This window comes from Meles meles, chromosome 7, assembly GCF_922984935.1.
Source record: "Meles meles chromosome 7, mMelMel3.1 paternal haplotype, whole genome shotgun sequence".
In the NCBI taxonomy this organism is placed as follows: Eukaryota; Metazoa; Chordata; class Mammalia; order Carnivora; family Mustelidae; genus Meles; species Meles meles.
The window spans coordinates 120,290,931-120,305,880 of NC_060072.1; the positions used below are offsets into that span (position 1 = coordinate 120,290,931).

At 45.2% G+C, this 14,950-nt stretch overlaps 1 protein-coding gene across 15 annotated transcripts in view; it reads right to left on the bottom strand.

Moving 5' to 3' along the window:
• SVIL (supervillin) overlaps positions 1-14,950 on the bottom strand; it is a 233,621-nt gene that overhangs the window by 46,858 nt on the left and 171,813 nt on the right. For all 15 annotated transcript variants that reach the window (XM_046011364.1, XM_046011359.1, XM_046011360.1 and 12 more), the window contains 4 exons: positions 12,683-12,926; positions 11,271-11,844; positions 10,199-10,424; positions 2,787-2,916 (listed from right to left, as the gene is read on the bottom strand). In XM_046011364.1, the coding sequence (XP_045867320.1) occupies positions 2,787-2,916; positions 10,199-10,424; positions 11,271-11,844; positions 12,683-12,926 (1,174 nt within the window). The remainder of the gene's footprint in view (positions 1-2,786; positions 2,917-10,198; positions 10,425-11,270; positions 11,845-12,682; positions 12,927-14,950) is intronic.

The window sequence follows — 14,950 nt, forward strand, 5'->3', positions numbered from 1 at the left end:
AGGAAAGGAGAGAGCCCACTATACAAATAATTTGTGCTTTGAAGCTCCAAATCATCCATCCCAATGCGGGGGGCGGAATAAATCTGGAAAGCAGGGAACTGCTGTGAAGTAAGGTGTTCTCTGAAACACAACCAGTTTTTTGTAGGGAATGGGAAGCTCTTAGTTCCCCAAATCTATTCATGGGCCAAGAGAGATTTTCTTCCCAGGGAGGATCCAGTACGGGATGTTGGTTAGAGCATCAGGAATTTGTTTTGTCTAGGGACAAACTCTTTGACAGAAACAAGACCCTTACAGAGTTTTCCAGGCATCGTTCATTGGTTTCTAATGTAGCCACTAGACAATCTAAAATTACGTATGCTGCTCACATTTTATTTTTACTGGACTGCGAGGATTTTCATAGGGGCCACGGGCATGATTTATAGGGAGTCCTGTCTCTATTTCCTGCCTCCTCTGCATTTCCCCAGGCCGCAGCTCATGGGGTTGTGCTTATAACATACAAAAGCTGGAGGAGGGCGGACTGGAAAATGTCTGGCCACCACAGTTCTGTGCCTTTGATGAATTCACAAACTGTGCTGGAAGTGAAGCCCTGACTGTATAACCAGCTCTCTTCTTCTCTTGGTGGAAAAGATGGAAGGTTCTAGAACTTGCTCCCCTTAGCAGAGCTCTCCATCAGCAAGTCTAGATCCAGCCCAGGCAGCCAGATCCCATCTGCATGCACCACATGGCATGAATGTCTTTCTTTCTCCGGGCAGCATTCAGACACCCAGGAGCAGAGACGTCTCTGGAGCACCCTTCGGCTGTTGGGGGACCGTCTGAAGACAGATTAGGTTTAAGGCACCTCACATCTGAGCCCAGCGAAGGTGTGACTGAAATATATTGCCAGCCCTTGGGATGAAAAGAAGCCGAGGGCTTATCAGCGGCCATGTGAAAACCACTTGACCTCAACAGAACCTGAGATTTCCCAATGTCTGTTACAAAAGCCCAAAATAGATTGGCTTATTTTAACTTCAAAGAGCTTACTGTCTCAGGCCCTGGCGAACTAGGTCACTGAGGAGGAGGAGGAGGGGGAGGAGGAAGAGTGTATTCAGGATGGCTGCGGCATCTACAATGTCCAGGAGCACAGAGACACATCTGCACACTTGGGCCCGGGCATGCTTAGAGCCCCGGCGCTCCTGTGGGCTGCATTCTCTCCCACGGGCAACGACAGTCACCACCTCAGCCCTCCTGCCTTCTGAAAACCTAAGTGGAACGAAGTTCAGATCTCATCCTCTACTCACAGCTCAAATGATCCCCCCCCCCATCTTTTAAGGGGTAGAGCGCCTATCCCATTCACTGTTCCTGAGAAGCCCAGCTGCCTTTCCGCATGAGCGCTGTATCTGAATTTTCGCCAGCGCCATATGGGCCTGTCAGCTCCTATGGCTTCTCCGCATCTTCCAAAAGGACCAACAAGAAGTGAGTATTAAAGTTATTGTTGTACCGATGATTTCAAGAACTTTTTAAATAAAGTGTGTGGGCAACAGGGATCCATCGAGGGACCCCAGTTTTTGTTTTTGTTTTTTTCCGCTTCAAGATCTCCTTCTTGAAATACAGATTTCGCCCACATGCTTTTAATTAAGTCAGCTATATTAGAGAACTTTACAAATGGCTGAAATGATGTTTTCAGTCACTATCTTTAATATCTTATATGTCTCAAACAAGAAAATTCAAATTTTTGTTTCAATTCAACCTAAGAGGACTCACAAGGACCATAACAAATAGCACCAGAATTCCTGCCTTAGCAGCCTACACAGGCACCTCCCTTCCATGGAAGTTTCTGAATGGTTACTGGCCACATTCACAGTTTCTCTCTTCCATAGACACTAAGTTGTTTTAGAACTAAAAGAGGTACAGGGGATCATCCTGGTGGAACTGTTGCTTTTTGGGGGTTTTTTTGTTCGTTTATTTGTTTCTGTTTGAAGACTTTTGATCCTAGAAGTTGGCCAGTGGACGTGTGACAGGTGGCCGCCTTGTCCCCAGCCAGGACATGCATTTGCAAGCTTAGGGCCAAGCGACAGGAAACTCACCATCAGCTCTGAGAGTGCGCACCGACTGGTCCAAAGCTGGTCATCATCACATTAGTAATTTAACAACTCGTCAGTATCGAAACACTTGCCAGTATCGATCACAGAGCATTACTTGGTTTTTTGTTTTTGTTTTTTTTATTACCTGATTTTAATTTGTAACAAATTTTGCTATACATTCTCAATAAGAGGCACACCTGGCTCCTTGTAAAACACGCTCACAATAATAAGTAATAAGAAAATAAGTACTCAAAAAAAAAAAAAAAAAAAAAAAGAAAAGAAGTACTCACTGACCACACATATGTCCTTGTTTTGTATATTTCAGTTTTTAAATCTCAGCACAGGACATTCAAGACCGCATTGTATATGTATCTTATAAACGGCTTGTGGTCAACTAACGATTGTTACTCTAAAGGTTTTAATAACCCTGTAATGCCAAAATGACTTCGCTTTGGAAGATTTTAAACCGAAGTCAAAGTACACACTTCAAAATGTAGGAACTTGCTTGCTTCACGCACTACGTACACAGTGCTGTTCACACTTTGATAGCATCTCAAGGCTTGACCTTTTGATCAGTTTCGGCTGCTGTGAGGCAGATGTGCAGTGTGTACCCAAGGCAAGACAGCGCTTCCCAGAGTGGGCATTAGTTAGAGCATGCTTGCCTAGCTGGTACACTTCCAAGCGTGATGTTAGTTGAATGCTTTTTCTGAACACGGAGAACATTACCTTCTTCTTGAGGGACTGTTCCGTTTCTTGTATGTGCAGGCTGCTGGTGACAGACGCCTTGCCATACTCCTGCTTTCTGATGAGTCTGTTTTTCCAATCTTCTTCCCCACTCTTCTTCAACAGCGCTAACCTGGGGGGGAAACAGGCCAACCAAAAGGGGTTCAGCACTAAACTCTACCTTGTAACAGAAGCATAGTTTGGGTAAGTTAGTCTTTGGCCAAAACATGACCACAGCTACCTACTTTCAATCTTTTTGAGTTTCATTCATTCTGAACAAAGTCCTGTCTGGAAAATTAATACAAGCATCCCCTTTTCTAAGATGTCCCTTCCCCCAAATCTTAGCATCAACATTCCACCAGAGGAATTAGCTTTGTTTTTTTCCTGCCCTTGGACTGAGAACAAGGAGATGAAGGTTAACCATCCCCAGAGAAAAATGTTTTCTAGTGACCCCTTCTGGTCACTTTGTGGAATAACATTTAACAGCTACAGCTGGATGAACAGTACTCCTTTGCAGAAAATTTAGCAGAAGTGGCTTTAAAAACTTAAAGCTATAAAGAACTGACAATCACTTCATATCTTTCAAGAAAAGGCAAAAGAAAATGTTTAAGATTTTCATCTCTCTGTACTCTAAGCCCTGTTCTTTTCCTCCAAAGGTACTTGGTCTCTCCAATCTATCTTAATACGGAAACTATTCTCCACAAACCTGTTTTAAAATGACTCCAACTTTCCTCCTGGGGAAATCCACATACAAAAAAAGAATCTAATTAATTGGGGTTTTTTACCTAACCTACTTTAGCTCAACTCTGATGTGACCTGGTACCAAGCTGCTTGGATGCTACAGCCTGGGAAAAGGCTGTTTCCGTGAGCATAAAGTTTCTCCAGCTTGCTCTCCTATGATGAATGAAGCCGTCTCAGGCACTGAAGTTGGCCAGACATAGGAAAGATGAAAGGAAAAAAAGTGATCACTGAACTCATTTCAGCTGCTGTTCAAACAATGTAAAGATTGGAGGGGAAAAGGCATTAGATGGCCCCCGCCATTCTTCTCTGCCAAGCCTGTCGGGTGGGGTCTTTGGAACATCCTAGTGCATGTCCATAAATGGCATACTTGAAAGCAGCACATCAGCTCTAGCCTGGCTGGGAACTCTGGCCCAGTAGCCTGGCATCCTTCCCTTGTTGGTCATTCTGGGAACTGGACTCAATGGTCTCTTAGGTCCCTTCTACTCAACTTCCTGACTCCACTAATGAAAGTTTTTCTATGCAAATAAGAAAAACAAGTTTTGCAGTACATAAATAAGAATCTACTTCCATCTAAAAATTTGTACATAATCATACCTTGTCTATTCATTCAAAGAATGGAAAGTAAGCACGAAGAAAAGGAGTCCCCTAAAAGGGCAGGAGCTTCAAGCTCTGGACCTATCCCCTTCTCTTCTTTTTCCTTTCTTTCCTTTCTGCTATGTGACAGCACATAAGACCTCACATGACCATTCTATAAACTGATACAATGTCACCTTACTGTGATATTGTGATTTACAATAAGAAATTTGTTCTTGGATTTCATCACCCTTCCGGGCCTAGAACTGCTAAACCCCTTGAAATTTCCTAATTGATGAGAATGACAGAGATGTCTTTATATTAATCAGGTGACCTTAGGGAAGCCCTTAAGGATGGGGACTGGTTGCCAGGAGAAGCAATCATGTGGTATGTGATTAGAGGAGTGGGACTTACAGTCCTATTCCCTGACTTCTGCAGAGGGCAGAGTGGCTGGCAGTTGGATCAATCACCAATGGCCAATGATCCAATCAAACATGCCTATGGAAAGAGGTCTCCATAAATACCCAAAAGGATGGAGCTCAGAGAGGATTGGAAGCTCAACGCCCTTTCTCTATACCTTACCCTATGCATCTCTTCCATCCAGCTATTCCTGTGTTATAACCTTCGATAAGAAGGTTGAGATCTAGTAAGGATGCTCTAGTAAATCAAACCCAAGGAGGGGGTCATTGGAATCTCCAATCTGTAGCCTATAGGGTCAAAAGTCCAGGAGACAACCTGAACCTTCCTCTAGCACCTGATGTGACAGTGTGTGTTAAGGGGGCATCCTTATGGGACAGAGCCCTTAACCTGTGGGATCTGAAGCCATCTCCAAGTAGACAGTGTCAGAATTTGCTGAATTGCGGGACTCCCAGCTGGGGTCAGAGACATGCTTGGTGGTGGAGGAAAATAACCCACGTTGGCAATTACAGTCAAAATCCTAAGATAGGCCCCATTTGGCTGAAGGTTCCATTTAGCCCTACATTCTATAGCCTGTGATGTTTGACAGTACTCTGCCAGTTCATGTACTTGAAAATAAATGCTCAGTGCCTTCAGGTGTTTTCATCAGACTACACAATGATTTCTCTTTTCTCTAATTATTCTGAATGAATCAGTTCTATGCTAATAAGAAAAAATAACCAAATAAAATCAGATCATGAAAAAACAACTAGTATTTGCATAGAGCTTTCAAAGTATCTATATACTTGCACAGAGTATTTCCAAGTATCTACAAGTGAGATTTTAGGAAAGTGAGCATGCCGGTATTTTCACACCCAAATGAAGAAGTACTTCCAACGTGCCATCTCATGAGAAACATTCATCTCACTGATATTCTCCTTGCAAACTGGTCTCGGGGCCGGCTTCTGTCTCTTACTTCCCCTTTGACACAGACGGTAGTTCTCCATCTTGACCATGACCTTTTTAATTGGATTTGATCCCAAGTGAGCTGAGAGAATCTAAAAAGTCAAATTCATCTCCATGAGCGGGGCCTATGGGAAATCCTGTGCTACAGTCTTTGAGGACATTCTTGAAACAAAGCTCCCGGGTGTCTGGAGCAATGAAAACAACCCAAATAACCATATGGTTTCCTTGATGGCTGCCCCAAGTGCACATAAACCTGACTTAGAAAAAACAAACTGTTGACTCTACAATCACTTTATGGCCCATCTCATGCTCTACTGGTTCCAAAGAAACTGGAGATTATTCCTGATGCGACAGACGAGGCATGAGTGCACACATAGGTGAAGGATTTCATTGACTGAGGTCACACTGCGTGTCAGGTGGTGGGGGGGGGGGCGGGGGGCGCAGTTAGGGGGGAGGGGCAGGGAGATGCCATCTCCAGGGAGGGGTGCCCTGCCTCCCAGAGCACGGCTTGTCTGTCTCCATTAGTGCGTTAGCTGACCAGACCCATTTGTGTCTGAATGTTTTAGAGACTGCATAGTATTCTGGGTTTCTTATAATGTTGGCTTTTTTCTCCCCTGTGATGGCCTTCAAAGAATTTCTCCATTCCCCAAACCTGAAATCTTGCTTCTGGATGTGTTGGCAGGGTCTCATCAGGCACTTCCAAGGACTACAGGGTCAGCAGAATCACATGGAACAACCAGTATTTTAACTGAGGCCACACAGTACTTGGACCCTGCCCTGGCTTACCGAGTGCCAATGACGGCTAACTTATGATTAACACGCGCTCAAACTTACACGCATTATGGATTTCCTACTTGGTGATCCGCAGGCCCGGAAGGGCAGGAGACCTTTCCAAACCTCCTCCTGTGATTCCACGACCCGCTGGTGGGGGCCGAGGAGCGAAAGGTCTGCTCCCACACACGACATAAATTACTGCCTATGCAATTCAAACAACTGTCAGCGCTTTTAACATCCGCCAAGTCCCAGCGCTATTTGCAGGGCTGTGATGCTGACAGCCTGGGCATCTGCTTGGTCTGAGGCGGGGAGCCCTGTGAGTGGCACTGGGTTAGCCTATTAACCCCAAGGCCTGGCTGGGGGCCACAGGCGCTGTGTGCTTCCAAGGCCGCCCGGGGAAATGTCTGCCTCTCTCGCCAAGGCCCACACTTTCTCAGCAGGGAACGCTGGCCTGACAGGCCTGTGTTCAGCCCAGTCTAAGAGGCCAGCCTGATTAGAACGGGTTTTGCAGGCTCCCTGCCGTCGGGGCTGGGTCAAATGTGGGACAGGCAAACCATGTGCCCCTAATCTTAAGTATGGTTTTTTTTTCTTCCAGCTTTGAATCACCGGCACCCCGCAGATTTCAGATAGGACAGACCAGCACAAATCAGTACTCCTATCAGATCTTGGTCTTGGCTGGTTTGCAGGCTGCTGGAGTGAGCTCCTGTGTCTTTTAAATGAGGACACATCAAAGATCAGAGGAGACTCCTGGGGCCCGAATTCTTACGTAAATCTGGGGGCCCTCTGGTGGCTGAAATCTTGAAATCTTGAGCAAGAGCCTCCAGTCCCTGTGGGGGAAGTACAGATACAGTCTGGTGGGGCGGGTCGGTGGGGGGCGAGGTACGCAGGGGCCAGAGCGGGCCTCTGCAGGGCGGACTGCTAGGCTGGTGAGGGCCAAGGGGCACATTCTTTGCCACTCTGGGAGTTCACCTAAGCCCTCACACTCCACCAGTTTCCCAGTGAAAGGATGGCTTTGTCGCCTTGTTTAGGAATCTTCTCCTGAATCTGAAAGAACAGCTACATTTGCTTTGGTAACTGTGGATAAGGTTCCTAATAGCTTAGTATACTTCTAAAGAGGTCTCAAGGGTCTTACCCCTAAAGAACACACAATTTATCTGACTTAGAATAAGAAGTACCCGAACAGGGCCAATTTAAACCCAAATCATTTAGGCAGTTATGAAACAGTTGATTTTACTAATCCAGTGCAAAAAGCCAATGGGTAGCCCGAGTGGCGCTAGTTATGGTTCAAACTTGACATTGCGGACATCAGAAAAGAGGAAGAAAGAGGAGGAGCCTTTAGGGACATCTCCTTGAACGGCAAGCTTCCCCCAAAAGAGGGGCATACTGAGGCTTTCCTGTGATTTCTTAGTTATACTCTTAGTTATACTCTTACACTCTTCCAAGTCCCAGTTATCAGAGTACAAAACAGGGACAGCATTGCCTCCCTGTAAGGGCTGCCTTCAGTACTAAGTGAGGTGGTCCATAAGAAATTCCAAGGGGGGAAGATGACCCCTGGTGTCCCTCAGAATGAAGGACTCAACAGGCCCACCTCCCAAGCAGAAAGAGACAGCACAAGGCGGAGGAAGCGAAAGCTGCAGCTTTCTAAAAACAATGAAGGAAATCTGGGAAGTCCAGTCTCCACCTCTTCCTAAGAGTCAGATGTGAACGTGGAACTGGAAATAAGCCATGCAAAGAACACATGAATTGAGAAAATCTGTTCAGGAGGAGGGCGAATCTTTTTCCCCCAGCTGTCTCGCTGACATTTCAGTCATCCGTTCAGTTTCCTAGTTGGAACGCAGGTGAGCGGCTAACCCAGCAGCGTGAGCATATGACAGTCTCACCCCAGCTACCCAGGGGGGGTCGGAGGCCAGCCCCTGGGGTCGGTCCCATTGCCCCCATTGGGCCTTAGTGGCCCTTGGAACCAAACTCCTCCTTTGGTGAAACGGGGCAGTCAGAAGTTAAAATAAAGTTTGAAAGTTCCACGTGATATGTTACATCACAAAAGGAAAAAAAAAGGCCAAATAAATACCAAGAACATTCTTATTTTAAATAGGTCAAGCTTCATTCTTTCTTTCTGAGCAGAGGGAGGGATCAGAGCCCTGCTTCAGGAAAAACCACCAGAGATGGACTGTAAAGATAACACAGTTTGTGTTTTCAGCAAAGTGCAAATAAAAATACTATCAACATAAGGGGGGAAAGATCACTGGTGATATATTTTCTAAGAGAAGTGTCTCTCATCCTTTATTAGTGGCTAAGCTCATCATAAATTATGTTAATAGAAAATATACCAAATTTACCATAAACAGGCAGGTAAACCAAGAATTACTGCACAGTGGAGAGACACAAAACTTCTTCCTCGAAAGTCCTAAGTCCCAACAGACAGATTATACCCAAAGATGGGGATTCTCCTTTAAGAGCCTGTGAAAGAAGGGGGCATACTGGTATCTTTCACTGCAATTTTACCCCAGGAATATTTTCCGATGTATAAAACACCTGAACTTGTGCGTAAGTGGCATTTGTCATTAATTTCCTTAAACAATATCTCTTCCTTCTCATCCAACTGATTATGAGGAGTAGGATCTCTCTCTTTTTTTAATGTTTTATTTATTTATTTGACGAGAGAGATCACAAGTAGGCAGAAAGGCAGGCAGAGAGAGAGAGGGAAGCAGGCTCCCTGCTGAGCACAGAGCCTGATGCAATGCAGGGCTCAAGCCCAGGACCCTGGGATCATGACCTGAGCTGAAGGCAGAGGCTTTAACCCACTGAGCCACCCAGGTGCCCGGAGGAGTAGGATCTCTGGGATCAAACTCTGCTGGGCCAGGTTTCGGTGGAGGAAGAATTCACACCAGCACAGATTCAAGACCTCACTCCCATTTAGCTGATGGGGTATTATCTTTCCCTTCATCTAAGCCCCAGTCCGGCAGTCTCATCCACTGTGAATTTGAAACAAGTGAAGGCAAAAGTACATAAGATTTAACAACCTTACTAATTTGTCGGTTGAGAAAGTCCCCATCTATCTAAACTTTTAAAGCATGAGGCTCAAAAAACTTGGGCTTGGAAAAGCAGAATGAGGAATTTTGATCGTGGTTTGATATATAGTCTTAGGCAGCGCAAAATGTATCCAGAAAAATCAGAGTGGCCGCTGTCTGGCAGAGGAAGAAAGCTTCTGAATGGTGGGAGGTGTGAAGGAAGGGTGCCGGCGGGCAGAGCGGATGGCGGACACAGCTGTGCTTTGGGTCACCCTGGAAAAGTATAGAGATCTTTCTGCATCTAGTCTTTTTATCGCTATGACATCTTTTGCTATTTAATTCCACAGCGGCTAAAGGCTAACAAGGAAAACACAGCCTGAAATATTTAGCCCTGGTTCCTTGTACCTGTCCCATTTAAATATACCCTCTCAATCCTCCATTCATTTTTTGGAAATGAGGTTACAGTGTTACTGGATATTCCAATGTAATCTTTCACAGCTATTACCTGATATAAAACTTCTAAACCCAGTTCACAAGAGTCCTCCGTTTCCCTTTCTGTAGGATAAATAAAACTTAGATTCTAATCCCAAAGATGTCTGTCCCAAATGTGGATTTATCCTCATTCCATCTACATACACTTTACATAGAAAGTCATGAAGGCTTAAGTGCATTCAATTTGAAGCCACATGTCTGATGGTGAAAGAGCCAAGATCATTGCTCCCATCATGGAACAGTGCAAGAATCTCCTAGGAAAAAGAGAAAATGGAACCCCAAACAAATAAGCACAAGTCAGCATCCGCTCGTGCCCATACCTGAGTCCGAAACTGGCACTCCTGAGCGTCACCGCCCCCGTGTGCTCATGACATCATCTCTGCCCATCACTTGGCGCTTTTCCTACCAGCAATGCGTAAGCTCCACCCCCAGGAGAATTACTCTGCCATCATTCAATCTCGTTACCTCTCTTTAATGGACATGGTTTTGCCGGCTGAATCGAGGATGCCCTCCACCACGGGCACTTTGATCTCTCCGGCAGCGAACATCGCACACGGACTCCTGGAGTATTTCTCCTGCCCTGGTTCTGCAGGATCTTGCTGCCTCCAGGACACGGGGGTTGCGGTGGGGGCCACAGTCTTCCCGGCAGCCAGACCCGTCTGCTCAGAAGGGGGCTCCCCGAACTCCGCCGCTGGGAAGAGAGGAGCCACGTCAGCATTCCCTCCTCCAGGCAGACATTCCTCCAGCTATTTACCCCCAGCGGCTCCACACACGGAGTGAGATCTGGGGGCGTGGGGGTGTCACCCAATCCACATGGCTTCAGGCCAACCTGTAGCACGCCGTCCCCTGCGAGGAAACCAATCTGCCCGGGAGGTTACTGCACACAGCACATGGTTTTGTGACAACTGGTCTTTTGCTGTGTGCGAGACACAGGAAGAGAGCTTTCACTACACACTACGGAATGCTTCTCCTCCTCCAAAACAATCCTTTTTACATTGCCAGTGGCCGGAATCACATCCTAAAACCACCAACGTAACTTACACGCGATCATTTTCTATAAATGCAGAAGGAGAATGAAAGCCCCAAGTAGGAGCTTACCAGTCTGCGTACCAGGACCGTGGAAGGAGTCTGGAAATCCACAGTCCTGGGTTCAAGTCCTCATTCCCTGTGCTTAACGCAGCCCTTTGGGGTCACCAACTCACAAAAGGGACCAACAGGGCTACCATTTCACAAGACTTATGTGAGTGAATCCTCGTGTGAGAGAGCTCCGGCATTCCTATTGTTGGAAACTGATCAATCTACTGAACGGGTCAGATTCAAGGGGAAAAGAAGTCTGGAGAAGAGTAGGATTCACTTGTGATTTGTAATCAATACGAGTTATAAACTGTCCTCCTACTTTAATTAAAAATAATCACAGACAGTGCTCGCTTCGGCAGCACATATACTAAAAAAAAAAAATAATCACAGACACATACAACCAATCAAGCCAATACCAAAAACCCAGGTGGTTTCTAAAACTTCTGGAGCAGTAACCTACCTCTAAGTGAAAACTTCCTTCTTGGGACGTTCTCCATGTCGACCTTCTTTTCAAAGGGCTGCCTGTCTTTCAAGTCTGGGCTCCCCTGTGCGAGGCTTTTACCCATGGAGAATTCCTTCAGTTCGTCACCAAGGTGGGAGATGGGAGGATGGCCTAGTTCCAGGCTGCCCTTTCTCGGAACGGCATATTTGGGTTCCTTACGGCTGTCTCCTTCCCGGACTCTGTTAAAGGTAGGGCAGGATGGCTCTGCTTCCTCGAAGGACCCGTACTTTTTACCACCATCTCCACCTGTCAAAACCCTCTTGCTTTCGGCCTCTCCAAACTCTCTCAACATTCCTCTGCTCCCACTACTCTCTGCTGAAGGCTGCCAGGCTTGGGATTTCAGGATGCTTCTAACCGGAGAATCAGAATTTTCTATCGAAGAAGGAAACTTATAGTCAGTGGCACTCGTGTTGTCGTCCACAGACAGCTTTGTCCGAAGATCCCCTGCATACATCGGCGTGACCATAGATGCCACAGTGGACACAGAGGTGTTAACAGTCGGTGAGAAAGGAATGAGCTTTCCACTTTGCACCTGGAAGGACATAGTTAAAGCACATAAAAGCGGGTTCAAAAATACTATCTATATGGGGCACCTGGGTGGCTCAGTGGGTTAAGCCTCTGCCTTCGGCTCAGGTCATGATCCCAGGGTTCTGGGATGGAGCCCCGCATTGGGCTCTCTGCTCAGTGGGGAGCCTGCTTCCCCTTCTCTCTCCGCCTGCCTCTCTCCCTACTTGTGATCTCTCTCTCTCTCTCTGTCAAATAAATAAATAAAACCTTAAAAAAAATACTACCTATATGAATCTCAGTTTAGGGATTGACATAGAATGAACGACTACATTGGGGGCAGTTTCACGGCTTGTCTTAGCAGGAAGATTTTTTTTTTTTTTTTAGTATTTTATTTATTTATTTGACAGAGAGAGATCACAAGCAGGCAGAGAGGCAGGCAGAGAGAGGGAGGGAGGAAGCAGGCTCCCTGCTGAGCAGAGAGCCTGATGTGCGGCTCAATCCCAGGACTCTGAGATCATGACCTGAGCCGAAGGCAGAGGCTTTAACCCACTGAGCCACCCAGGCACCCCAGGAAGACGTATTTTCCTAATCAAAATTAATCATTAATCAAAATCATCTAGGTGAAAAGCAGATTTCTCATCCTATTCTTTTCTCCATACAGGATTCATTCCAGATGATTTCGGCAAGCAAATCATGAAAAGAAAAAGGTACTCAGCGTGGCTATCTTTCTGAGGAAAGAAGTTATTACCAGACTCCTGACGGGTAATACAGTTTATCAACTTAATTCCATCTAGGAGCCAACAGTGCGATCCTGTATTTTAAGAACATTCCCGCACGCTGGCTTAGATTCACAGTGTACCCACCTGTTCCACCTCCCCGAGCGTGACCGGCTGAGTCTGATAGCGAGCGTTCATTCTCCTCTGTCTCATGTCTATTCTGTTTCGGGTAGAAATAGCTTTTGAGACTGGCTGAGACAATTTGTTAAACAAGGCCAACTTCTCCGCTAAGCTTAGAGTAGAGGAGTCAGGTTCACCTTGTTCAGCAGAATCTTTGCCCTCATTTGCCTGGTCTCTGGCTAAAGCTTTTTGGTGAGCAGATGCCTGTAATCTGAAAGGGATAAACATTAAAAAAAAAAAAAAATCAGTGACACAGATCAACACGAACAAAAAGCCCACTGCTAAATTTTGAATATTAACTCTCTTCCAAGTGTCACTTAATTTTGAAAAGGGCTGATTTCTCCCTATAGAAGTTGAAGACAGGTGTAGGCACTGTTTAGCTATTAACAAGCCCGCGAATAGCAGAGGCTGTTACCAATGTCATGAAGGCAGAACTTTATCTCTAAATTATTTCTAAAAAGTGAATTTCCTCTTTAAGAGACTGAAGTCAGCTTGGATATACCTTATCTTAGACAGTGTATCAGTGGTATCAACAACAAATAAGGCTAAAAGAGAATGCCAAGGCATTATCTTTGGCATGTCTAGACATAATCTACATATGTGGTTTGGGGGTGCCTCGGTGGCTCAGTTGGCTGAGCCTCTGACTCTTGGTTTCGGCTCAGGTCATGATCTCAGGATGGTGAGATCGAGCCCCGTGTCAGGATCCACACTCAGCCCAGAGTCTGCCCGAGACTCTCTTTCTCTGTCTCCCTCTGCCTCCTCCCCTCTACCCTGTTCTCTCTCTCCCTCTCAAATAAGTAAATAAATCTTTTTTAAAAAATAAACATGTAGTTCAGAGGTATTCTTTTCTTTTTATAGGACTAGGAAATAATCCAGTTATTCTGTCGATAATATATCTGGAACAAGGAGTTTCGATTTTCACTTGCTAAACACAAATAGATCGATTTTAAAGATTCCTTCTTTAAATTCTTAAAATTTAAAGATTTAAATTTTAAATTTAAATTTAATTTTAGTTTTAAATTAATTAACTTAATTAATTAATTAAATTCAGTGCAGCATTTTCTCTCACAGCTTCCTACCAGTTTTCTGAAAGGTACAGAGATCTGTAACTCCCAGCAACTTGCAAACGGACATTTCAGGTGCTGCAAAATCCCTCCAGCTTCTGAGTGGGGGAGAAGGCCTCCTATTACCTGGTCGCGGTGGATCTTGGAAGGTTTATGACAATGTAAGTTGAGGCCACTGGCAAATCCAGTTCTCAAACCCAGTGGACAGCATATCCTGTCTTAACACCAGTGAATCACCAGTTCACAAGTTACCCCAGACTAAAGAGCAGTAGACCCCTGCCTCTGGGTGGGGCCAGACCTATTTCTGCACTGCTGTCTGACTTCTTTTCATCTTATTTTTGACCCTTGTGTTTTGGTCCCTCATAGCAAAACAGGGTACACCTATGTGCCATAAGGACATACTTTCAAAACACAATTCAAAGCTTAGTAGTAAAACATCTAAGCTCAGACTCCATAGATGATTATTGTCTCAATCCCAAAAAGTCATGACCTTGTCTCTCTGTACATTAGAAAGAGATACCGTTGTTTCTAGTGTGTATTCATGACTACAAGTGTTTACAAAAACCAGAGTATTACTAGAATTTCAACATTCATGTCGAGTCCTCATTTTCCTATTAACCTTTATTAAGTGCTAGTAATTTAGATGGAGGATGAAATTTCTTAGAGAAGACCGGGATTATGAAAACAGAAACAAAACAAATGGATGAGTGAGTTAGTGTGATCCTAGTTCCAATACATGATGTAAGCAGGGAGATGAAAGGTTTCCTCATGCAGGCCTACAGGAAGTTAGCAGCGTCTCACACTACGACAAAACAAAATGGCGCCCATCCCCAAAGGCAACTCCTTGCATTGACTCATTTCTCAAACACATAAAGACATTCAGGATAGTGAGATGCATCTGCTGTCTAAGACCTTTGGCCTGAGGGCAGCATGCAGCTACTTCCGTCCAGTACCTGGCAGGCTGCACAGTGCTCTTAGCTACACTGGGACTAGGAAGTCTCGCCATTACAGGCTGGGTGGCCCCAGAGCACGAAGCAGGGATAGATTCACTTTAAAGGCAATTGCCAAAGAAGGAACATTCATGAGGAGAGAGAAGAAAAGAAGCGTTAAAGGAAAACATAGTTTTTAATTTCAGAAACTGTAAATAAATATTTTAACAAAATTATTTACT